The 27,411-nt window shown below is 26.3% G+C and overlaps 1 protein-coding gene across 1 annotated transcript; it reads left to right on the top strand.

Annotated features, from left to right (window-relative positions):
• Positions 1-5,327: 5,327 nt before the first annotated feature.
• Positions 5,328-27,230, top strand: LOC129981210 (ceramide synthase 1-like). Its single transcript, XM_056091993.1, has 7 exons — positions 5,328-5,609; positions 8,120-8,282; positions 9,570-9,750; positions 11,203-11,364; positions 14,024-14,171; positions 15,442-15,563; positions 18,348-27,230. The coding sequence occupies exons 1-7, from the start codon at positions 5,373-5,375 to the stop codon at positions 18,433-18,435; spliced, it is 1,101 nt and encodes a 366-aa protein (XP_055947968.1). The 5' UTR covers positions 5,328-5,372; the 3' UTR covers positions 18,436-27,230.
• Positions 27,231-27,411: the final 181 nt, after the last annotated feature.

Raw genomic sequence — 27,411 nt, 5'->3', positions numbered from 1 at the left:
TTTTCAAAATATCGATATCAACAAAATTTTTTAATGATTCCATATATGATGAACCAAAATTTAGATTTTATATCTTAATATATATAAATTACGTGTCACGTTGTTTGTCCGCGATGGACTCCTAAACTACTTAACCGATTTTAATCAAATTTGCACACCATGTGCAGTTTGATTTAACTTAAAAGATAGGATAGCCCTTTTTTTGAATTTTTAATTAGAATTTTAATTATTAATTAAAAACTAACTTTCCCGCCAAAAAAAATCTTTTCATTTTCCCCACCGCCAAATGAGTACAGCTTCAGTTCTTTTTCCCAACAGTCATGAGGCTAGGCTTAAGATTTTTCGGCTGATTATTTGAAACGATTCTATTTATTTTCTTAATGTTTGATGCGTTTAAAATTAAACATTGTTAATTAATCCATGTTTCAGATTCATTCTTAAGTACTTTTGAATTAAAATAAAACAGAATAAAGGAAATTAAAAATTTCTAATCCGCATAGTGTTACCCCAACTGGCGTAGAAAAACTCACGCATTTGCGTTACCGTAACTGGCGTTGAAAATTCACGCACGCGTATTGTGTTCTGATTGTTGACATGACAACCATTATCAACGGATGATTTAAATTATTTTTAGGTTAGTTGCATGTTTTTGTAATTAAATTGTATTTCTGTTAGTTATATATTTTTTGTATACGCTTATAGTTTTAAGTACATCGTTTTTTTAGTTTTTTTAACCTGTTTTCAACCGATTATTTTAAACGATTCGTTTTATTTTCTTAGTGTTTGATGCATTTAAAATTAAACATTGTTAATTAATCGTTCTGGTCATAATGAATCAGAAAATATTTTGTTGGCAAATTTTTGAAATATTACATAAATTAGGAAAGATATTCTTTAGTGCCCATAAAGCTTAAACGCTCACTGACTGTTTTCAGTAATCATATTATAAAAAAATACTTTGTTTCAGTAAAAAATATTATTATATTAATTGCAGATTAATCCTTTCCACTTTAATTTAAAGTATAAATTCTACGGGAACTAACAGAAAATTAGAGAGATACATTTTACGTTATGACTGAAGGCGTTTATAATATTATGAGAGAATTATATGACTATCAAAATTTGAAGTTTTAAAATATTTTGATGAAGAAGCTATTAAAGTAGGAATTTCATAAAATATTTAATTATTAAAATTTTAACGAACATTAAGATTGGCGAACCGGCTGGTCGCCAAAGGCGGCTAGTTTATTATAATCCTTTTTTAAAAATTTTAATACGATAGCATAAATTTGCGAGTATTATAATTAAATTAAAATATAATCAACAACTTCACCCGGTTAATCGACTATTGTTAATTTTGGTTACTATTGTTAATTTTTATTTGAATTTTTCTACTTTTTTCAAAAGAACGGAGTCGGATTCCGCTCATGTGATGCACAAGAAATATCTCTCGCGAATTTAAGTTTTTAATTCATTTCATGTGTTGCCGGATATGCAGTGGTTAAGTTTGCTATATGACTGTTATTAAACCTACGGAATCGACACCATTATAGTAACAAATAAACGAATTTATTTATTTTTATTATTCGAGCTAAATATTATAGAAAGATAACCAAACCGGAATTGGGAGAAAAAAAATTGTGACAGACTTTTTAAAAATTTAGCTAACAAAATAAGAAATTGTGCAGGACTAACTATAGTTCTTTTTTCTTTTTGCGGTTTTGGATTTTTTTTAATCTGTATGAGTTCATATTATTATGGAAAATCACACAAATTTCGCAAAACTAAAGGGTCCGATGTAGTGGGTATACGGTGAAACAGTTCAACAGGCTCAATAACAAATAAAGGCATTTATTTAGCACGAAGACATGAATACGCAACCAGCAACACACAGCTTAGACATACACAAGCACTTACTATAAACAGCCGCGCACAACTAGCAAATCGGTAACAAACAATCGTGTAGCACAAAACGCTCAGAGAGATCTCTGCAGGTGACTTCACACAATTATTCATGACCTTCCAACTATCTGTTATTATTCACTTTCTCCTCGCTTTAGCTGCACACGGCTGCCAACTCACTACTGACTCGACCATGCGACTGGCTACTCAGCACACAAAATGCTGTCTCAATATCGTCTACAAGACTCTACATACGATCCATTACTCGTTTCACTCACTATAGTCTGTCGTGTAGTTAGCCAGCAACGAGTCAGTTAGATGAGTCTCTCGGAGCGCAGTCATTGAGTGGAGTTTAAGCGATTAGAGATTTGAGGATTAAGTTGTGTTCCAAGTTTATGAATCCAGTTCTGAAGCAGCATCGAGTAGTGTGCTGAATAGCCAATCATATATTAATGAGTTGTCGAAAACGAAGAGGTCATGGTGAATAGAGGGCGTTTATGAATAGCCACGAGAATTTTCTTTTCCTGCCGAGTTTGTCTTGCCGCTCTGAGTGCTGTTGCGGTTATTTTGTAACGATTACTAGTTATGGGTTGCTGCTTGTTCTATGTTTGTATTACTTGTGTACGTGTCGGATGTGCTTTACCGTTTGTTTATTCGTGTCTTGTCGTTATTAAACGTCATTAGTTGTTACTGAGCCTATTGATGTTACTTGTCAACGAACTCGTTTTGAGGAATTTCATGGAGAATATTTTCCGTAACACTTGAGGGTGAATATATGCTCCATATATTTTAAGGATTTTTCATAGAATGTTATACATCCTGATGAATTATTTGAACATCAATTGTTCACTCCAACAACTCTTTTCCATTCAACAAAATGAATTTAATAAAATAATCAGCGATGGAAAGCAGACATGAAACTTACTGAAAGCAGAAAAACATTATAAAAATTAATGGAAGTTTTAACAACAGCATTCAAAACAATAATAGTTTATTTGGTTTCGAGTTTTCTGCAAAATGACTTCAACCTCTCAAGGCTGTTGTATTTCTGCATCACCTGCATGTCCAATAAATAAGGAATTAAACACCAACATAATTATACTAAAAATTACAGAATATTTGTTGATTTGAGGAATTTTTATTACTGGGCCGATATCTAATAAGACAAAATGTCTAACAATTTAATATCTTATAACGAGCATGAACTATATATTTAATCAATCAGGCTGTATTCCTTAAAAAATAAAGTTCCATGAATTTGAATAATGAGTAAAAAAGCTGAGTTAATAAGAAGAAATCTTTACAGTTTCACATTCACTTATTTTTAATTGTCAGTTTATCAAGACTATAAAGCTTTTTTTTTTATTTTGCTTGATTTAAAAACTTTCAATTTATTGGAAACATCGAAAATTCATTTTAAATTTAATTGATACTGTTTATAATTCAAAGCAGAATTGAATCTCCAGGAGAAATTAAGAATCTCTTTGATATTTCAAAGATCAATGGCTGATAAATCATAGCATTTATTCATGATCCCTTTTCAGATTTGGTTTTAAAAACGAAAGCACCAGAAGTAATGACGTACATACTAATGAAAATGTTATTATCCCTCCTTCCGAAGAGGCTCAAGTGAAAGTTTAGCATAAAAATTGTTGAAGTTTTTTTTAGCATTTTATGCTTCATACTATAATAAAAAAAATTCAGTATACATTTTGAATGACATGTTATGACTAAATGGAGCCAAAATTTGACACATAACTACAATTTTAATAACCACCCATCGCTTGCTTCATTACTTACCAATTCCATTTATGTCATTGTGTGAGTTATCTTGTTTTCAGGCTTGTGAGGGTACAAACTGATAGACGGTCAACCCTTTCACGGATTTGGTTTAAAATCTGATACAAGCCTGCATTTTAAATGTTAAAACTTAGTACTAGTGCCACCAGTACCTTGCATTTTGTAATTATCGTATTCATTTACACTCAGGCAGAGAGATGAAGTTCCTACCAATGGAATCCATTAAAGCTTTGGTAAAAACTTACATAGATAGAAAATTATTATAAAAAATTTCATCTTCAAAATATTTTCAAAATAATAATTCTAAAAATATATTTCCGTCTCCAACGGAGACAGATACAAGGAGAGGATCAGAGGGATTATGACTATTCCCAAATCTTATTTGTTAAGCTTTGTAGTTAGGAAGACATGCTAATATAAATTTGATCGCATTTGAGCAGTTGATCGGACTATAATATTATTGCTTGATAAAGAAAACTGATCGAAACCGATTAGGAAAAAGAATTAAGTCAATTGGTTTATTTTTACAAACCATCTTTTTGTAGTTTTACATATATTTTTTTAATGCTTTAATGATGAACAGTCAATTCGCCGTCATGGATACTGTCGTAAAAAGTAACTAATACACACTATACAGTGGAATAAAGATTGTGTGTCTATTAACACATTTTATAAATTATATACCATCAAAGAATTTTTCTTTGATCTAAGATTACTCATCTGATGTGTTTTCTCTTACACATGCTATTCGAAGCCAGAATTTCTCATTTAGGTTTCATGGCTTAGTATATTTTAAGAATAACAAATGAATACTTAACACATGATTTAAAAAGTAATACTGGGATAATTAATAAAAGACTGGAAAAGAAAAAGAAAAAAATTTGAATCCATCTTCAATGGATTGTAATAGGAAATACACGAAATAGCTGAAAAGTTGAATACTGATTTATTTTCGCATACACAACAAATCACAAAACCGTCTTTCTGTTTCTTGTGAGAAATATTTTGGGAGATCTTTTATGTACCATTGTTGGATCACGTCATCAAAGACCAAAAAGAGAGATTTTCTTCAAAGATTATGAATATATTTCAGGTTTGAGTCATCCTTCTGAAATCAGATACAAGCACAAAAGATGAAGTTGCTTTGCAGGAAATAATAATATTTAACAAAAGACTTCATCGAATAATCTATCAGATCTGCAATGTAAGAATTTCAATATGGGCTCAAAATAGAAACTAATCGTTATTAGCATATAAAACTTTTCAAATTCAGTTTTAGAATTAATTAAATTGATCTCATAAAATTAAATTTATAATACCAGCATTATTTACGGTTTCATTATTAGCTATGCGATATGGGTAGCTTATATTTTAAAAATTATTCATAGAATGAAACCATTTCTCTTTTGGCTCTTGTTCATTTTTTAAAATATTTTTCTCTTTGTAAAAAAATGTAAAAGAAAATTGCTTGCATGAAACTTCATCTGAAAACATCCTTTACTGTTTTTATCTTAAGCGAGCTACTCGTAGAGCCTCACAAATTTGAGTAGAGACTAAATATTTCTGGGATAGATGGCGAATGAGTCACTTTTTGGGCAAAACACGCGATACGGTGTTGACTAATGAAATCTGGTGTGTTCAGCTAGTTGGGGAGTTTGACCAAAGCTGTCATGGCTGCTGTAGGTACCGACTGGGAGGACTTCCCTTCATATTCCGATTTATATCGAGGTATCCGAGAATTTTTAGAAAAAACTTACAGAGAAGCGCTTTCAGAAGAAAAGGAAATCTATCATGTCGAATCCTCATGGGAATACTATAATTTTAGTATAAACGACTTATTATTTGTCATTCTATTAGCTGTAATATGGACTATTTTACGGTACTTAGCTACTGAAGGGATTTTCAAGGTGAATGATCTAAACATTTTATTTTTATTGCTGCATGAATATCACTTTTACTGTCATTTTATACTTGTATTGACCGCATTGTATTTATTAGAGTAAGTGATTCAAATCGTTGTGCGTTTGTATTAATGACTAATTAATGAGTGGGCTGGGCTTATAATTTTATGTTATTGAAGTTTATTATTTATTGAATAGCTCTGAAATTTATGAATAGAAATAAAATGCTGCGTAAATACTCATTTTATTGTCAAAATGATAATAATATTTTTATCCTATATTAATAATTAGTATTTGCCGGCTCTCATGGCTTCGTGCCCAAATTGTCAGATTTTGACTTTTTTTTAAAAAATATTTTATATGAATGAAAATTATTTTTAAATTCTTTCTATACTAATGAAAAAATTATTTAATTCATTTTATGCTGTATATCTTTTGAAATATTATACCGGCTTTCGGTCAAGTTATTACACATAGTTCTTGTTTTATGATAAATTTGAATGCTATCAATTATGCATCGAAATTTAAATTAAAGTTTATAATTTGTATAATCGTAAGATCATTGGAAATGTAAGTGTTTGTATAAAATGGACGACTTAATAGTATCATCAAAAACAAGCATTGATATTTAAATTGTATTTTAACGGAGGATCGCATTTCTACTAATGTTTTCATAAAAATATAGTGCTAAAAATTATTAAAATGAAAGTTTTTTATTCAAATTTAATAAGTTGTTTAAATTACTTAATCTGATTAAATAAATGCTTTATGTTCAGAGCAAATGTTGAAAGGAAGTTTAATAAATTCTGTATTTACTCTAATACTTCATACGATTATGTTGAGTGATATATTAGCATATTCATGCGGTCGTTCTTAAAAGGTCGAAAGTATACAGATTGTATGGAATATTTAAAATTAAAAAACGAATTTATTGATGGAATTTTTAATTTTTTTTGAAAAATAATTATAACTTCAAATTAAAAAAAATCCCAAATTTTTTTTTGATGCAATTTCTATTATTTAAATTCATTTGTTGTGTTTATTTTTACTCTGACTCGTATATTATCAATAAATTTTAATAGCATACCTTGATTTCATGCTTTATATTTTATTTCTGTTTGCGACTACATTAATTTCTATAAGAATGCCTTATTTACATTGTATAATGCTCACATCAATCCTAAGACACTTGCATACAAAAAAGAAAACAATGGTTCATCATCTTGACATCTTATTCCTTCTGTCAAATCTGACACCTTCTTATTACTTTATATCCCCATTAATGATGGCTATGATTGTTTTACTACTGGTTTTAAATTTATGCGTGAATAAAATAACACGATTCAAGGTATACTCTAAATACATTTTTCTTCATGTTGAGAACTATGGAGAATCTTATTTCTTTATCTTTAGAATCTATTTTTGTCCTTTTGAAAGTATTGTATAAAATAAATTTGACTCAAATTTTTAAAATCTTTTTTTTTTATTGTTTATTATTTGAAGACTAAAACACTGATTTAATCAGAAAAGCACATTTTTTATAGAGCCAGTTTAATTTCTTTTTAACAAAGATTATTAAGGTAACAAAGAAATTAAGATAGCAAAGAAATTTTTCTTAAAAGTATGCATCTAAAATTATTAATTAATACATAATCATAAATTATTTATTAAAATCAAATAATACATAAAATTTTTTAAAACTTCCAATTTGAATGCAAGAATATTCTTTGAGTTGTCTTGGCTGATAAAATTGATATATATATATTAATCAGTGATGTTAGGAAAACTGAAATTAGTTATATTTAATTATTGTATACTTAATTATTGTTAATAGAATTAATTAACTATGTCATATTGATTCAAGTATTGTAAATAAAAAAGAAATTCTTTCATTTTTCCCTGCTCTTTTATTTTTATGAACAAATTATATTGATGGGAAGAAAAAAGAAACTGGAAAAGTTAGTTGCGATGCAATAATAAAATTGCCTATCATGTAATGAAAAAAAAAATAGTATTTGTATTCATTTTCTAATTTCATTTGCATTCAAATTAAATCTGGACTTTATAAAAATCAAAATAAGTCTCTAACTAATTTTTAACAAGAGAATAAATTTTTTTCATTTGTTAAAAAATTAGTTTTAAATTTTTTTTAAATTTTTAGATTTTGTTTTAATTCAAGATAATAATTTATTAATTTCGTAATAAACAAAATAAGATTAAAGATTTATATTAGTAAATAATCTAACTGTAGTTTAAAGTAACCTGTTAAGTTTGATTTTAAATGTTTAATGTCAATTAAAGGTAGCATTTTTTAAAAATACATGTTAACTATAATTTTGATTGAGTTTTCGGTACAATTAAAGAACATGGTACATATTTTTCACCAATACCAAATATTAGGTTGTTATATTTTGTCATATGTCACTTTAAAAAATTAACTCTTGATGATTGTACCATATTCTTTATTTTAACTGTGTTCTTAAGTATTTGAAATGTTTTTTTTTTTTTTGGAATAGCCTTTAGCTCATCATTATGCTCTTACTCCAACAAATGGAGCGAAGATGCCCGAAAGTGCCTGGAAGTTTACGTATTACCTTTGTGCCTGGAGCTATTGCTTATATGTTGTTGTTTTGAGTGGTAACTACAAGTTCTTCCAAAAACCCAGTACTGTTTGGGATAGTAAGTTAATATATTTGTTGCTAGCTAATTTTTTATTGTACATATGCAATTATTTATATGTTAAAATCTATTTCTCATAATTAGAAATAGATATATAATGTTTAATATTTGTAATATTAAATTGTAAATTTTCATATATATTCTTTAAATATCATTACTTTAAAGTGAGTATTTTTAAGGTCTTTCTTTCAGATAATGTAAAATAGTCTGTTTCACATGAACTTGTTTCTTAAAGCTCCTTTATTAAATAAATATAAGTAGTTAGCCCATGATTGTTTTATATAGAAATGAAAATGATTCAGAGGTTGATTCTGTAATAGTGCCTTGATAATGTTTTGGTACTTAAAAACTTTGTTTAGATTACTTTGTTAAAATAATTTCTTAATAACCAAGCTATTATATAAATATTATTGGATGCTCTTTCAACATCTTGTTTATAAGATGGTGTAAATTAGTTTATTTTGAATGTAAGGTTTCTTTGCATTTGTAACATTCTGAATAATTTATAGTAAAATGAAAGAATAAAATAAAAAATATATATATTTAGGACTTTTTATACATATAAAGGATAGGAGGCACTTTTTTTGGAGAACATGTAGCAAATTTTTTTCCTTACCAAATTTTATGCTATTAAACTCTTAAGGTTTGCTTATTAATGATTATTCTTCTAATTATTATTACTTATTATTCTGAATGCTGCAAAAACTTATTTACTTAGATGAAGCTGCATAACTATATGATTGGTAATGATTTGTACTTGTATAGAATTTTCTATAAAGTGGGTATATATATATATATATATGGGAGAAGTATTGAATTTTCTATATCACTAAGTGGGGGAAAAAATAAAAATTATTAGATATTCTGGAATTGGGACTTGGATTGCTGGTTGATAGAATTCTCTGATATGATCCAAGTTTTAGTTAAATGTCCTCAAGTGCTTTAAATTTTACTTAATTTATATAAAAAGATTTGCTTGATTAAATTTTTAAAAAATGTTACATGTTGAAAGTTTAAAATAAAAATAACAAAATTCCATCTTTACAGACAAGAAGTGAAACAAACTAAATGAAATCATTTCAGAAATAAAGTAAAATGGAATTTTTTTCCATAATATATTACTTATATATTATACAATTATTAATTTTGTTATGTATTATAAGTAAAATGTTGTTTTTAGTTTCAGTTCTTAATTAAATTAAAATAACTTGCTTTATATTAGTTTAATAAAAAAATGCTTGATTTAATTAAAAAAAAATCAGCACCTGGTAAAATCTTTATTTTCAGATTGGAGTTTGAGAGAATCTGCCCCTGCTGATATATATATCATGTACATGGCACAATGTGGGTTTTATGTTCATTCTTTGTATGCTACTTTGTTTTTGGATACTTGGAGAAAGGATTCTGCAGTCATGATGATCCATCATATCTTAACTGTGACACTTATCTCAATTTCTTATTCCCTTAGGTAAGGTTATTTAATAGGAAAATATTCATTTTTATTTTGATTTATTTTTAAAATATACATGTTGCAAATTGACAGAAGAGTATTTGGACTACTTGGATCTTTTCTGCATGAGCAATAAGAATCCGAAAATTCTTTTGTAACTTTATTTAAAGTAACTTCCAGATATTTGACATTTTCGAGTCCTTACAAACGTTTTGAAACCGTAAAGAATTAATGTGTTATTCTTCCATTTCATAATCACATCAAAGCATTTAGTAAAGAAAATTTATTCTCAATCTAATTTTGATATAATTATTTTTGAAATATTTTTGGCTGATAGAAAAATTGTTTCAATTGCATATTTTTGCCGTAAAGTATCTGAGAGTCAAGCATTAAAAAGATGTTTACTAATAAAATATTTTGAATTTGCTAGGCCTAATTTAATTATGAAATCTACTTTACAAGAAAAGTTACTGCATAAAATAAGAATTTTAGATGGAAGATATTTACTTAGGTTGTTTGGAGTAATATGATTGCTTAGCATTTGTGTATTATTAAAGTTAAATTGATTTTGAAATTTATGTACTTGTAAATTCCTTAATAAATTTACAAAAAAAAAAACCCTTTGGTTTTATATTGAAATTGTTTTGATTACTTTTTCTTATTTAAATTATTTTATTTTAAACATATAATCTATAAGAATTTAAGTATTCCAAACGAAGCTTATTGTTTTAGACATTCTTTTCGCTGTTAGAAAAGATGGGTGTTTTTATTTAGTTTTAATTGATTTTAATATAAGAGAACCCAAAATAGCCTTGGGATTGGGAAAAATTTCTGTAATTTAATCCTTAGAAAATATAATGCAAATGAAAATTTATAAACTTCTTGTATGCTGAAAAAAATTGTAATTTTGGTACATTCTAAATTGATTTAAAATAATGCATTCACAATTGCAGGAAGATAATTATATCAAAAGAGCCTTCCTAAATTAGAATTGTTACTGGTTTAAATATATATATATTTTTTTAATATCATACTTTGACACTATTATTGGCATTAAATGTGATATGTAAATCTTCTTATTCTGTTGCATTGTAATAAGGCATAACCTGTTTAGTATATTTGCATAGTGTAGTTTTGCTGAATTTTCATTTTGAACAGAAATAATTGTGAGCATTGTTTGTTATTTAAAGGTTCGTTACTATTTTTAAAAATGAATTTTGCTTTAATTTGAAGCCAAATTTTAATTGCCATACTAGTCTTGGTTTGCTTTTTGTTGTGCATAGAAGCAATCTTCATTTAAATCTAAATAAATCTTTAACTTTTTAATTTTTATTCTAGCAAAACTTTAAAGCTTTAGAATTTTTCTCAAAAAAAAAAAAAAAAAAAATACTTTGTTTTGAATACTGCTTGTGCATATACAAATTTCAGAATATTTTTTCACATAAATAATATAATTAAAATTTTTTTCAGATATCATAATATTGGTTCTCTTGTACTGTTTACACATGATCTTTGTGATATTTTCCTGGAATTCACCAAGCTTAATGTTTATTTTAAAATTCAAAAAGGCAAGGTTGTACGAAGGCATGAAGTATTTGCAAATATCACCTTTTTTTGTTTCACTGTTGCATGGTAAGTATTGCTCAAATTTTATTTAGTATTTCTGTTTTGGAAACTATTCAGTTACTTGTAAAAATTTCATTAAGTAGAATTAAAGTTGAAAAAATATTTTATATCGTGCATTTTGAAGATATGGTTGTTCTCAAAAATAAATGTAATTTGAAGACAATGAATCTTATTTTTTTAATTTTTAATGCAGCAAACTGATTTTACCTAGCTGTAGACAACTAATATTTTTGAGAATTTTGGATTTATTGTCATTCATTCAGATGGAGCTATATTTTTAACTGTCTTTTTGTTTGGTTTTGAACAGGCTGATTAATTAGATAAAATTAAAAAAGGGTTATCATGTGGGATGTTTTTATGTGATGTGTGGAGTTCCATTTTATATTTTGCATGGTTTTTTTTATAAACATTAAGTAATTTTTTTTTCATTTGCTTTGCGTTTTTTTTTTTTTTTTGTGACTTTTATGTAAAGAGTATTAAGAAAGTTTTATAGAATTGTGCAGTGTTGTTGTTGATGATTGATATGGTTTACTTTCTAATTTTTGCTTGTTTAGAACAAAATAAAGTATTCCAACTCTTAAATTTTTGCAAATAAAGTTGCTTATTTATTACTCTGTGGTTTCAAAATTTTTCATGTTTAGAACTATTTTGAAAATTTAGTGAAACAAAATATTAGATTCATATTTTGGAATTTTTAAAAAAATGTAGAAATTTTCTGCATAATAAATGTAATTTGTAATAACATCAATAACAAATGCTAAATTTTTACTTGTAACTTTATTTTCTGTTGATAATGTAACTTAATTGATTTTGTCTAAAGTTCTGAGATTATTAATTCAAGCACTTTGATTAAAAGGGAAGAGAAAAAAAAATCTTACCCTTTTAATAAATTGTGCCTAAAATCATCCGTAAAATGAAACAGCTTCTTTCAACAATACCAGAAATTTCTTTTGTTTTGTATTTCATAATTTTTTATGTTTAAAATTTTTTTATAGACAATATAAGATATAATTTTAAATATGGCAAATATTAGAATTTAATTCCTGAAGGTATCAAGTTAAGTCCAGGAGGTTTATTTTGAAGCTTTGGTCATATTGTATTTTATATTTTCTCCATTATATCATGTATATTTTCTCTATTAATCTTTTTTAAAAAAGTGAATGAATTAGTGAATTTAATTGACTTTATTTTAATGATATATAAAATAGGTAAATGTAAGATCGAAAATATATTAATGTTTTTAAGCTTTATTTTAAACTATTTAGTTATAAAGCATTATATATTTAAAATTTTTTGTTCAAACTGGAAATAACTTGTTTACCTCACCTTTCCCTTGTGTTCTTATGGGCTTCAAAGACAGTTACCATTATATTTTATTTATATTAGTTAAATATTAAAAAGGGAAATATTCTAAACATAGATTTAAAACTGTTTATTTGAAAGGGGGGGGGGTGACATTCTTATTCTTGATTAGATGTTAAAAAAATCATTGTTTGCATGATATTTACTCTTTATATTCATATTAATAATGCATTTAATATTTTTTCTTGATCAATGACTATTTTAAAATAGCTTATAACTATCATCTCATTTAATCTATCATTAAATATTTAATTTAATCATTAATCATTAAATCTGTTTCATTTAATTTGTAAAAAAGTGCTAAGTGTTTTTAAATATCAATATAGCCTTCTATTAGTATTTATTATGAAATTTGTGGATGTAGAGTATTTAACATATTACATAAACCTTAGTCATTAACTAAACACATGAACAATTTTTATTTGTAATTCCACATTAATTTATGGAAGATATTTGATATAGTACATTATAAAAATGAGCAAATTTTGTATGCACATAAATGCTGCTCACCGCACCAATTCAACTGCCGCTCTCATTCCGAGTGTGGCTGTCTTTTAGCCCTTATTCGTTCTACTGACAGATTTTAGGTTCATCCTTTACTGAATGCAAGCGATATGCAGCTTCTTCTATACTGTGCCAAATACAAATAAAAAATTGGGAGTTGTAAGTACTCATACCCAAATCATCTTAATGATCCTTTATGCATGAATCATTAGCATTCAATAGTTTACACTGTAGCTGTAGCATATGCACTGTCGCAAGGCTGAATGTAATTTTTCTGAATACTTTTCAGATGCATTTCTAATTCTTTGTTGACAATTTAAAACATATCAAGGATTGAATCATTATTGGGAGAGATTAACTGAACATAAACTTTAAAGCATTATTGTGAGAGATTAACTGAGCATTAAAATTAATAAGTATTAGTCATTTTGAGACATTGTGAAATATATAACAGCCTAGCAACAAAGTATAATTTCAATCAATTCATGTATTTTATGGAATCTCAATTAAGGGTATGACATTAAACTGAATTGCATGTTGAATTTTCATAGAAATTCAATTTTTTTTTTTAGAATTCTGATGCTAAACTAAGATGATTAAAAAAATTTAAGCAAATAACAGAAAAGCTCCTTAAAAAATATTGAAGGGGGAAAAATATCATTTAGTTCTGTACTTTTTTAATGAATAAAAACAAATAGATTTGTTCTGCTACATTTTATTTTCAACTCTTTGCTAAAAACCAATTCTTAAATATTTTACTAAAATGTGGATTTGAATTTTTATTTTACAATATTTTCAGGTTTGTATGTCGTCTTTATTGGTATCCAATGAGAGTGTTATACGCAGCAACATCAGATGTGCAGAGATTGAAATTGGTCCTTCCTGGCGCACTACTCATGAATAGTTTACTATGGATTCTTCAATTTTTAAATCTTTATTGGTTTTTGGTAAGTTAATATCCTATTTACAGTAAATTTATTTTGGTTGGTAAACCTCAAAATATTTTTAATAATTTTTATCCCCCCCCCCAAAAAAAAAAAAATCTAGCTGAAAAAAATAATTTTCTTTGTTATTGTTGGAAAATAAGCCATTAAACTCAAACTTTTAATGAATACAATATTATGCCATGATTGTATGCTTTGTCTCACCATCTTAAGTTTTGAACAAAGTCATAGTCTGTAGACTTCCAATTGTTCATGTGGATGTATAATTATAATTGTAAACATGATGAGAAGCTACAAAAAGGAAATTTGGAATCATGACCTAGTAAAATTGTAAATTTGTCAAATTTAGGCTCCTATTCCCCAAACACTTAATTAAAAAAAAGTGTATATTATAAAGCTACACAAGTATATAAATGGCTTGTAGTGTATGAGAAATCACTTTAATTTTTCTCCTTTCATCCTCTCCACTTTTTTTTCTCTCTTTTATTAATCTATTTTATGTGAACAAAATTTTTCCAAATGCTTAATTAAAAAAAAAAAAAATCGAATAGTGCTGTTAAGAATGCAATTTTAATGTGCAATAATTATAGGTATTCATATGTTACACAGTATCTTGACAAATATAAATGCTGATAATTTTCTTGAGTTTGATTGTAATTGTTGAATTTGATATAATTAAAATTCTGTGGTACTACACTATTCAAAATTTAGTAAGTTTCGGAATTTTCTTCTGAATTGGTTGTTAGCGTCATTGAGATTTTTACTTCAAATTTAAAAAAAAAAAAAATGCCAGAGTTACATGTATATTTTTTGTATTTTTTTAAAGTGCTCAATTGTTATTAGCCTCAGATGAGAAATATGTGAATATTTGAAGATTAAAAGGCTGGGTAAGATGCTGACCCTGATGATTATATCTCAAAAATAATGGAATCTGTCTTAACTTGTTTACATTTGATGGCTTATAATAAACTTCAAAGCATACATATCAAATTAAATCCTAAATTTCAATTATTTGTAAATGTTCAAAAATTTATTGCTTTATTACTTAATTCTGCTGAGATGCATTGGAAGTAATGTGCATTTATCATAATATGTTGGCTTATTCTTTAGAAGTTTTTGAGAAATTTATATATGTGTTAAGAAGTTGCAAGCTAGCTTATCAACTCTTAATGCTCGCTTGAAATTTTTGTTTTTTCTCATAGAATATGCGAGTTTTACTTTTATAATTGAAATTGCTTTTTAGAGGTTTTTAACCTTTCAATTTTTTTTCTAGTTTATTTTACAGTTTCTATATCGTGTTGCAACTGGCCAAGTTAAGGAAGTTGATGATACTAGGGAATATGATGTAGAGCGAAAGTTACTTCACCATTCAAGTGAAAATGGTGTTCTAAATGGGTATGTATGGCAATTCCAATGAAACTGAGAAACTAAAGAATTTCATTAAGTAACATTGTAATATTTGTATATTTACTGTAATTGTTCTTGAATACTTCATTTCACTAAGCAGATAAAATTTTGTATATTCTTTGATTTTTAATTTCCATTGATTGAAGTAAGTGGTTCAAGAATAGCTACTAGGCACTCTTTAGACATGTTCTGATAGATGGTCTTTTCTTCCAATGGGGGGAGGGGCACACACCTTACGATAAACGATTTGAATAATGTTTGAAAATAGTTTAAAAATTATGCATTTTGAACACTTTTTTTTGTTAGATGTGGGCTTTTTTACATTTACTCCCTCCTCATTCAACTTATTTAAATATTTCTGCTTTTGTAGAGTTTTTGTCATTAGTTATTTTTCAATAATTCATTGCTTTTGACTATTTCATTTCAGGCAAATTGAAATCCATCTGGGGGTGGGGGTGGAAGGAAATGTAAAGCTTTTAATAGATGTTAATTATTCTTATGTTTTCATATATTTATAAACGAATCCTTAAAATTTGGTCTTAATATTTTGTTTTAAAAGATACTCATTTGGGAATCTTAATTATAATTTAAATAAAGTATTAATAAAAGAACACTTATAATATTCTTCTAACAATCAAGCTCATATGTAATTAATGTATTCAAATTTTTGTGTATAATTTTTATTTATCGTATAAAATAGCAATACAAATATATATTTTTTATGTAACCTTGAAAGTCAAAGCTTTTATAAGTTATTTCTAAACTCTAAAAATTAATTGATTTTAAATGAAAGATTTAAAGCAAAGTTTGCATAATTTCATTTATGTAAATAATAATATTCTATTACTTTTTATTAAATAGTAATCAATGTGTTACTTTTTTGTATTAAATTTTATAGTGCTGGAATGTTTATCCTATTTTAATGTTGGGTTGTTATTTCAACTTAGATATGATCTTGATCTGACCTTCTATAAAAATTGTCACAAAATGTTCATCATGTGTATCAGAATAGAAAATAATATGAGAACTAAATTAGTTAGCTTGTGTTGTATAATATTTTTATTTCATTTTATTTCATTTTTCTTAGTTAAATTTGTTAATATTGTTAAAATCGTCTTAATTAAAAATTTGATTCTTTTCTGGATTAACATCTCTTCATATTCGTTATTGACATCTTTTCAGATATGCAGAGTGCAAGGGCATTAGATAATGCAAATTACATCTGCTTAGACGCTATTTAAACTATATATGTAAAAAAAACACAACCCTGTCGTTTGTTTTTATTCAGTTGTCTTACCCAGTTTATTTTTCTTTAAATCTACATGGATATCTGGAGTAGATTTCATATTCCAAATGGAGTTTTATTACAGTCAAATAGTGCTGTAAAAGTATATTAATGCTTTTTGCAATAATGATGTTGATTGCCTTTTAATTGTTGTATCTGGATGCTCCTGCTGATATTTGATTACTGATTGTGAGGAGACAAATCAATATCATTTCTTTATGATACCTATAGAAAGAAGCTGTTAGTATAAGTTCCATTTTGGTTTTCAATCTTAAAGTATAGGACAATGGCATTGCATAATTTGGAAAGTTATCGTATTTTCTTGGTAACTTTCAAATATAGCATTTTCCGGAGACTAAATATTTTGTCCGATTTTTGAAACCTTACCTTGGTATAAAGGGGAGAACTCTTTCAAATATTATCTTTTATGGCATTTTTTTTTAACATGTTAAAAAATATGGAAGAATAGATGAATAAAATTCATAAATGCATATTAGTGAATCCTTGAAAAAATGCCTGAAATTCCCACCTAAAATTTGTATATTTTATGTGAATAATTTTATCTTGTTTCATAGTGACAAATTACCTATGTGTCTGTAACTTATAATAGTTAGCTTCCATTTTGGAATGAAGCAGACAGTCTGACACGGAAAATCTGTAGATTTGATTTGTTGAATTTTTATGTATGTAGATTTAAAAAGCAATTGAATGGTTTTAGTTCTTTGTTTTGTTGTGTTTGAATGAATTTTTTGTACAGTGTGTATTATGATAGTAAGAAAAGTGCTGAAAAAATTGCCTTGCTTTGATTATTTGATGGAAAAAATGCTCTGTATACATTTATTCTTTAACTATTCAGTTTTGGCTGAAAGTCTTTTATGATCCTATTTCTGCTGAGGAATATAATAGCTATATAATAGCAATGATATCACATTTGGAAAATAATTAAGGAAATCGGGTATTAATAAACTATAATCAAAGTAATTGTTGCTTATAAAATTAAACTTTTCTAAACAATTTCTCTTAATCATGGTTGCTAAAAATGTTGAATAGGAGATAAGACTTGGGAAAGTTTAAATTTAGAATTTATATCCAAAATTCAAAATTTTTATTTTACAAAATCTGGAATTTCTGAATCTTTTTAGATTCACTAACTTTTTCAAATTTTGTCTAATTTAAACTTATCATTATATATGATTGCAAACTATAATTTTTTCAAGCCTTAAACTTTGCAAACTAAACTTAAAAAAATGGAAATATCTCTATCCAAGATGGAAAATGAAGACGATTGAAACATATATCATTATGAGATTTTAAATATTGAAATTAATACTCAGAATCTTTTGCTAAGATATTCTTTGTTCTGAATGATTGTAATGAATGACTTAAAAAATATATAGATTTAAAAATAAGATAATTTACTGTATATGACATATTTTTTTCATAAACTATTTTTTAAAAAAAAACTCATTTGACAATTTCTTTTTCAGAAATATTAAGACCAATGGCATCTGTGATGATGGTGTGATTTCAAATGGCAATGCATCCCATTCAAGTAGAAGAGCAAAAGATGAATAAATTGAGCAGCTTCATATATAAAAGAGAACCTTCCAGTATAATCCATTTTATAATGAAAAGCTGATTTTTCTTATATGTAAATTTAACTCAAACATTTTATTGGCCTGGAAAAAAAAAGCTTATTTTTGAATCACTTTGTGTAAATTGTGATCTGTTTTATGTACAAACTATTAATATATTTGTAAGCATGTACTGAGAAATTTCATCCGGAATGTAATTTTTAAGTAAGGGAACAGTTCAGAGAAAATTTTCTTGATACATTGCTGATAATTCTCGTTTGCTTTTTGAAATCTTTTTTTTAAGTGTAATAAATCGTTTCCTTGTAGCTCATAATTTTATACTATTAACATTCTATGTGTTGATGACAGTTCAACAATTTTCATGTAAGTAAAAATATTTTCTGAAATGCTTAATTTGAATTGCTCACTGTTAGAGAAATCTTTATCAATTAAAAATAATTATAAAAGAAACTTGTGCTTTAATATTTATTTTTCTGATGTTACAAGAAAATGTAACCTAAAATGTAATGTCATTAAAACTTAGAAGGTTTAAAAAAAAATGCAGCTGTATTAGACAATAGAGCTGCTGTAAAAATTAATGTAAATAGCAACTCAATTCCTGAAGCAAATGTTTTGGGAATAATTGTATTATAAGATGTTTGCATCAATATCTTTTTGTTTTTATATTTTTTATTATTGTGTCCAGTCTTTGCATATTTATTCTGAAGTTTATTGTAAAGGAATGATTGTGAACTTTTGACTTTGTACTTCTTTCTCATCAATGTGACACTGGTGTGTGACTTATATTGTAAACGACTGGAATTCATCATTTCATCTGTGCCTGTGTCCATGCTCATTTTAACTAATTTAAACACAGATACCTTTTATCATATATGAAGCAGAAAATGTTTGTAAGATAATAGTTTTAGACCCTCTCTCGCAGCAAAGCTGTTTTTTTATATAAAAAGATCATTCCATATACTGAAAGTTTGATGAATTTAGATAATCTTTCCGAAATGGGCATCATTACAGATTACGTAGAATTTCCTTCATTGATACTGATACCTTGAAACATAAAAAAATGATGTGGATTTCTTTGGAAATATATTTTTAAACATTTATAAAATTTTGAAAATATGAGAGTAAAAATTTTATATTTTCTTTTTTTATTTTCCATAAAAAAATGTTTCATTACTGATAAATCTTTCAATTAAAGTTTTGTTTATTAACATATTAAAAATTACTTAATATTCATTTTGAAGGAATGATTATGTGTCAAATATTTTAGATAATATTTATTATTACAAGTTCATTACAATAACTATCGATTCAATTTATGTATTTGTCTTTATTAATCTTTTTACATTTTATTCCATTTCAAGTTAAAAACACTGGAACAAAGAATGTTCCTGTACCTTCTCTAAAAGAATTCATTTTTTAAAATTCTTTAATTAGTGTTGTCTTTTAAAAAAAGTGTTGAGTAGAGAGATTTCAATTATTGAGTTTAAAATCTAATTTCAACTTAAGTGATGAATGATTCTTGATTTTTTTTGTTTCCAACTTGATTTTGATATAGTAAAGAATGAAAATGCTTTCTTATATATTTTAATTCATAATTGTTTTTATTTTAATCTGTAGATTGTGCAGTAAATTTTTTTTTTTTTTTTTTTTTTTGTGCTTATGTTGGAACAAACAATTGCCATATTTTTCGTGATGAATCTTATATTTGTATAAATTGTGCTATCAGTCTTTGTGGGGCAAATATTTTATATCTATTTTTCAAAATTATGCTATAGTATACATGATTGCAAGTAATTTTCCTATCTAACTTTGTTTGGATTTTAAAACTTTCATATTTTTCAATGCTATTGAAAATTCAAGATATGTTTTTACGAAAAAAATGTGAATACATTTATTTTAGAGACAAGGTACATTTCCAAATACAAAATTTAATGAAATACAGAACACTATCTCTGTTGAAAGTTTTAAGAGTGTAAATTTAGAGTGGCAGAATCATCAAATAGTAACTTGTTATTTGATTATCAGTGTTCTCGAAAAATGCAAGCAGTTTGCGAATTTTTATTGAATTTGTAAGTCTTCCTCTCTATTTAATCTTTATATTAAAATCTTTTTAAGCCAATGCATATCAATTAAAAGTATTTTTTTAAACAAAATTGCTAATGGTTCAACATTTTTATAATACAAAAATTAGAATTCTTATCACATTCATTAAAAAAAATTTCAAGTTTGAACCCAAGTTCCAAAAATTTTTATAAGTTGATTTTGACAAATGTATTCCCGAAGTATGAATATAAAATAAGCCTTACTGAGATTTAATGATGTCAGTTTTAATGTTATTAGATTAAAATCTGAAACTTCTGCTAAAAAAATTCTTATTAGTTTGATTTTTTTTTTCTGTTAAGATTTGCTAGAAAATAATTTATCTTGGTGTGGAAAGATCTCCCCCTCCCCTTCTTGAAATGGGAATAGCTTCGTCTTCCTTCTATTTTTTAAAAGAATCCTTTAACAGTTTAGCAGATGAGGTTAATTACAGGCAGTATTATGCTAAAATGCTTTTCAAATAATTATCTACTACTGATGCTTTGTGTAAATAAGATTATCTTAAAAGTAACACTTGCATATACTGTTTTTTAAACTGAAATTTTGAAATTTGATGATCATTTGCTGTAACAAAATTTGGAAGTGAAATTGAAATGCCTATTTCTTCATGTATTTCTGAAAATCTAAAATATGTTTTGGTGTAAAAAAATTTTATTGACAAATTTTAAATATCATGATTAAGTTATATAATGCATCTGCATAGTTAATGGCATTGATTTTTTGTTCTCTTGATGTAGAACTAGATTGACTGAAATTATTATTCTTACTTGCATTTCTAATACATATTTAAATGACTCATTGTTTATGTTAGAGAGTTATCAGTTCTTATCTAGTTGAATACTCTTTCAAATCTGTTCTGTAATTTGTGTTCAGTTTCACATTTAGTTATTTTGAAAAAAGTTTTTTTTTTTTTGAGTAGTTTTATTCAAAAATTTGTAAATAAAAAGCATAACAGATCAGCATATATCCTTTTTCTGTTTCAATTTTAATGGTCAATCCATTAAGTGAACTTTAAAATAATCAATGATGTTTATACAAAATATTAAGTTGTATATTTTGATTTACATTGTATGCAGAAGGTCTTCCGTTTTTAATTTGGATATTTAACATTGTATCCAAATTGAAAATTATTTTTTATGAAATTTTAAAGGTATTGGATTATGAGTAGAACACGGAGTAAATGTTCATATGAATATGAAAAAAGCACCCTAAGAGTAATATTTGTCACATATGACTGGAGTTGTTTTTTTGCTTTCAGTGTAAATATGTGGAAAAATCTGTGATTAATTTATTTGGCTTCTCTGCTTTTTTTGTGAAGAACTAATAAAAATGAAGAACGAGTATTTTCTGAAGCATCTAAATGTAGGTCATATTCTCAATGTCTTTTTAATATATTGAGATTTTTCAATTCATCTATGTGTATATGAAATTTTATGCAGATATAGAGTAAATGCTGTTAAAGTATCATTTTCTATGAATGAAGAATGAAGTTCCTGAATATCTTCTCATTTGAATTTTCTCTTAAGTACGTATAAGTTTATGTTTATTAAATCAAGTCTACTTAAATATTGTATGTGTATTTTTGAAAATCTGGATTGTGTATTTTAAAGTAGAAATGAAGAAATAAGTATGTTATTCAATATATAAACAGTTTTTGGCAGCTGTGCTATTTTATGAGAATTTGTATACCATACAAATTGAAAAATCAAAAGACAGTAATAGTTTTTCAATCAATCTTAAATTAATTACTTTTAAATTTTTTATGAATTTTTTTGTGTAAGTTTTGCTTTATTTCTATCAAATACTGCTTTAATATGTATGCAAATGTGACTCAGTTTAAGCTGATATTTTCCATTTTAATAAATATCCTCTCCTATTATTCTGTTGCATTGTCCCCCCCCCCACACACACATTATTTCTATTTTTTTATCATTGTGTTTCACAATCATATCTTTTCTGTGCAGAGGGTTGTGCTGTTTGTGCCAAAGTCAATGCAAATTTCTTGTAAACTTGTATAAGAGATACTCTGAAATTTTTTATTGGAGTTTATTATTCAGGAAAGTTTCAGAGGCTTGATACTGAATATTGATTATTCTTGCACTTCTTAAGCAACTTGTACAAGATAAAATTGGGTGTGTTATCTCTGTTGGTTTCTCAATAATTTGTATGGAATCAGAAGATATCTACAGAATTTAGATAATTATAAAAGTTAAAATTTTTCAAAGAAGTATATTTAAAGTGTTCAGGTGGAGCAAGTAGTTGTAAAGGATTATTTCATTTATGCTTAATAGAATGTTTTATTCATTCTAGAGAATTTTATGAACTAATGTTAGTTTAATTTTATGTTACATATTTGGTTCTTGTTTTTAGCTGTTGTTTTAAAAATCTTTTCACTTCATATTAACACTTTTCACTCAATGCCCAATATTCCTATAAAAAATGAACAAGGTTGCTATGTTAGTTTCTCTTTTTTGCAGTGTTATTGTTTTTGACTAGGCTGTGATAATGTATTTAAATAAACTACTATCTCTTGCGTTGTCACTTGCACATTGTAATGGTGTTATCTGTTACTTACTTTTATCATTTTTCTATTATTAAATGTAAATACAAAATTTTAATTTAGAGCTTTAATTATTTTTATTTCTTAATCTAATCAGTGATGCTGACTAATTGTACGAGTACCTGCTGGGATATGCAACTATTAATCGGTACTTCTTAAAAAAAATATATTACGATGGGAATAATAATACATAATACATATGATTATGGTAGATATTTAAATACATTTATAATTCATCAATAGTTCATGAAAAATATATAAACATTTTTAAAGTGTATAGATTATATGTGCATTATTTAGGGCAGTTTGATTGTGACAAGTGATTGCATCACCCATGAATAATGTAATGTTTCTGCTCAAGACTGAAAAATGTTCCTTGGAATGGAGCATATTTAATTTTGAGCATTCTGTTAGTTAACACTTAAACTATTGCAGTATTAAGTTTAAAATGATTTTGGATGATGCAATTAATTACTTGTTAATCTGCCACTGATATAAACACTTTTGAGTGAAAAATATTTGAATTTGGGAAAAGAAAGTTTTACTATTTAATTTTCTCTTCTGAACTTATTACCATAATTTTAATTCATATGTTGAAAATTATATAATATAATTAAATTATATAATATAAAAAAATACTTGAAGCATAAGCCTTACAATTTTGTTAAGTTGGAAACAGTCTACATAGCATAGAAAAATTGAAAACAGGATCTGCAATTGTAAATTTTTTTTGAAAACTTCTGTGTAGCAAAAACTAAATAAAATCACTATATACCGCTCTGGAGCAGTTTTTTTAAATTTTCATTTAATTGCCTTTTGAGTAAAAAAACTTGTTCTGTTTTAATCAAAAAAAAAATTGTACCATAACTGCATGGATATAAAATAATTGTTAATGATTATTTTAATGAAATCTTTTAATAAGATTTCCTTTGCTAGAATTGTTTTAAATATCAAGAACTTGTAAGCAAGGTTTATGAAAAGCTTTGACTTATGTGGAATCATAAAAAGTACTTTTAAAAGTCCTGTACTGGAACAAGTATTGTAGTTTTTTAACTCATTAAAAGTGTAATTATAATTTTTCCTTTTACTTTGGCTTCCTGCATCTGCTGAATGTTTATGGGTAATTTAAATTGTTTTTAGGAAATATAGAACATGATTTATCAAATTATAATCTATTTAATTGTCTTTTTCCCCTACTTTTTTTGTTTCAGCATTTTCTTAATTATAATAAAAATTTATGACATTGAAAGTCTATCTTTAATCTTGGAAGCTCACAATTCTTAACATTAGTGAAGCTTTGACATTCTGTGATTGATTGATAACATTAGCTTTGATGAAAATGTTATTAATTATCAGTATCTAAAAGTTATAATGAATAGAACATGTGCAGCCATTAAACGAAACTTTTACCAAATCATGTTTGATTCCCAGTTTTATATCAATTAATGGAAATTTTCTTAATGAAAGAACATATAAATCTTGATAGAATTTTTCATTAAAACAGAATCATGAGGACAACAGTATCTTCAAATATACATTTTTTGTATTTTTATACAGATTGTGAAAAAGTTGTTTCGGAAGGATTTTTTCAGTGTCTGCTTGAAGCTGCTTACATATTTTGTTTTTAAGAACTCTTTAACTGACTGGTGTGTGCAACTATTCCGTTTCTATTTGTAATTGGGTGTATCTAATTTTTTAATTTGATGTGTAACTATTCCTTTAAATTTTTAAAAAATGTTTGGCATTTTTTAAAAATTTTGTTTGTTTAACCTTGGGGATCGGAAGTATATCAAAAGGAGAAATAAATATGTAATTTTTAAAATTTATTGTATTTGGCATTTATAATTTCATCACTGTTCGAATTACACCACTAAGTTTAATTATATTTGCATTGACAAAAACTAATTGGAAGAGTGTTAAATTACTGCAAAATCGTTTTGTAATTGTATAAGAATTATCACATTTTTCTAATGCATCTTCTCTGTTTTATATAAATGAGCTTCCAAAATGTAATAAAATAATTCATTTGCTAACTTAATCATGTTTAGCTTTTGCTTTGTTATTTTTTGACTGCACTTTTTTCTTTCTGTAGAAGCAGGCCTAATTTGTTATTTTAGATCTCTAAGGTTATAATTTGTCTGTTGCTGTTAAATTAACTTTGCTGAACTCTTGCAACTTTTACTTTCTTTGGCCAATATAGCCTTTGCATTGCAATTTTATGCTAATTTTTATAAGAATTCTTTTATAAATTTATAAAAAGAATTACTTAATTGTTTTAATGTGAAGTCTCACTAATAATGCCATTGTAACTTTTATTTTCTGTTATAAATGAATCCTTGTATTACTTATTCTACTTTTTAGGTTTAAGAGAATTTTCTGACAAATCGAATAAATTGATTAGCTATATCTGTGGAATCTCTTTATTGTGTTAATTTCAATTCCTGAAATGTGCAATGGCTGAACTTGATGGTGAATTTAAAAGACGGTTACTAATGTTAAAAATTTTTACAAAAAAAAAAAAAAAAAAGCATTGGATATGTAGTATACAACTGAACATGTAGTACCTTGAAGATTGCATGAGATTGTTTTGCTCAATGTATTAAATGCTTACTTCTTGTATATCCTTGTAATTATATGTATTTTGTGAACACAGTTCTGGGGAACTTGCTAGGAATGTATTAAGTCACTGATTTTATATATTATTAATATGAAATGAAAAGTTATTGAGAATATTAAAGCCACACTAGTTTGAGCTATATTTTGAAAAATTGGCAAAACTTCCAATTTGCTTAAAATTGTATCTATTTATACCATTTTAATAATTTCAACCCTTTTATTTTTAAAATTTGAATAAAAAAAAACATTTTATACAAAGTAATTTGTTTCAAAAATAGAACCTAATATAGTGACAGGAGTAAAAACTGTATTTAATGTCTCATTATTGCAACTTATTACAACTTCTTTTTCACACTATATGCAGAGTTCAATATCTAGTCAGTAAAATTTTCTGATTTTTGGTAATGAAAGTATGCATTGAAATTGAACAGGGTTTTAAAGCTAGAGCTTCTGATGTTCAAGTGGGACATATGTTAAGAGTTTTCACATTAAAGTTGAAAACTTACTTAGTTTATCCTTTATAATTTAAATTCATTTTTGTGAAGATGAAATTTTGTATTGATTTTTCGCTCACTTAATGATATGTTTGAGCTTTGAAGTTTTTGTATACTTGTGTATGCTCGATGATAATACTTTTATATTTTCAAAACATAATCGATTCATTGATGACTTGTATGAACTGCATCAGCTAGTTGTGAATTCCTTAAAAAATGATTTCAAATTCCATAATATTTATAATAAAGAAATGAATACAAGCTAAAAAGTAGAAATTTTTATTTTAATCAACCTCTACTTTTTAGTACAGATATAAAAGGGTTTTAAAAGCTATTTTTCTTTTAGAATCATTAACCCAACAGTTTTGAAAAAGTAGCATAGAAAATATTTGCGTCCATTTTGTAAGTACTTCTGGCACTATGGATAGATTTGGAATTTTCGTAAATTTACAAAGTACCCATTTGTTGGAGCTAAAATTCTGTCAATTTTTTCCGACTATTCGAGTAGATATTCTATACATAAAAATGGCTCCTGAGCGCACATTCGTCTCGTTCTGTTGATCTGGTATGAAAAGTTCTTCCTTTTAAGATGTATAAATTCATCTATTTTTATATGTGTGTCATTCATGTGTGTGAAGTGTTGTATCATTTTTATACATGCACATCAGATTGCTTTTTCTTCCAGTGTGTCTGATTGAATTTAAAAACTGATATCGGATTAAGTAGTTGCGTCAAATTTGACACGTATTTGATGTAATCTATTGCAGAACATCGAATTTTTTTTTTTAATATCAAAAACCGCTATAACTTGATCAACCCATAAAATGGAGAGGGGAAAAAATCTTTTGCTGTTCATTAAATAAATTATGAATGTGATGTGTTGCTCATATACATTATAGTACATTTTGCTATTGTATTATCATTGCTATGAAATATGAAATGTATTTTAGTCTCAAGCCATTGTTTTGAATGGCATGGCATGTGAATAAAAGATGTGTAATGCAATCTACGTACTTTTTTAAAAAACTTGTATACAGTATGTACATAAGGTATTGCCACTATAAAATCCAAGAGGAGAGGTCTCCTTGAAACTTTCTTGCATGTTTGTTGATAAAATTATTATTCCCCATGTGTGTTAGCATTGTGGAACGGTTAAAGCCGTGAATGCACATTCTTATTTTCAATC

This window comes from Argiope bruennichi, chromosome 1, assembly GCF_947563725.1.
Source record: "Argiope bruennichi chromosome 1, qqArgBrue1.1, whole genome shotgun sequence".
NCBI lineage: Eukaryota > Metazoa > Arthropoda > Arachnida > Araneae > Araneidae > Argiope > Argiope bruennichi.
The sequence above is the reverse complement of the archived record's forward strand: the minus strand, read 5'-3'. Positions and strand labels throughout refer to the sequence as shown.

What these genes read in the sequence shown, in the direction of transcription:
- LOC129981210 (XM_056091993.1), top strand. Translation starts at nt 5,373, where the DNA reads ATGGCTGCTGTAGGTACCGACTGGGAGGACTTCCCTTCATATTCCGAT. An exon ending in TCAATTTCTTATTCCCTTAG is followed by an intron (nt 9,751 to 11,202) that starts GTAAGGTTATTT and finishes AATTTTTTTCAG; the next exon opens with ATATCATAATATTGGTTCTC. An exon ending in GAAAATGGTGTTCTAAATGG is followed by an intron (nt 15,564 to 18,347) that starts GTATGTATGGCA and finishes TTTCTTTTTCAG; the next exon opens with AAATATTAAGACCAATGGCA.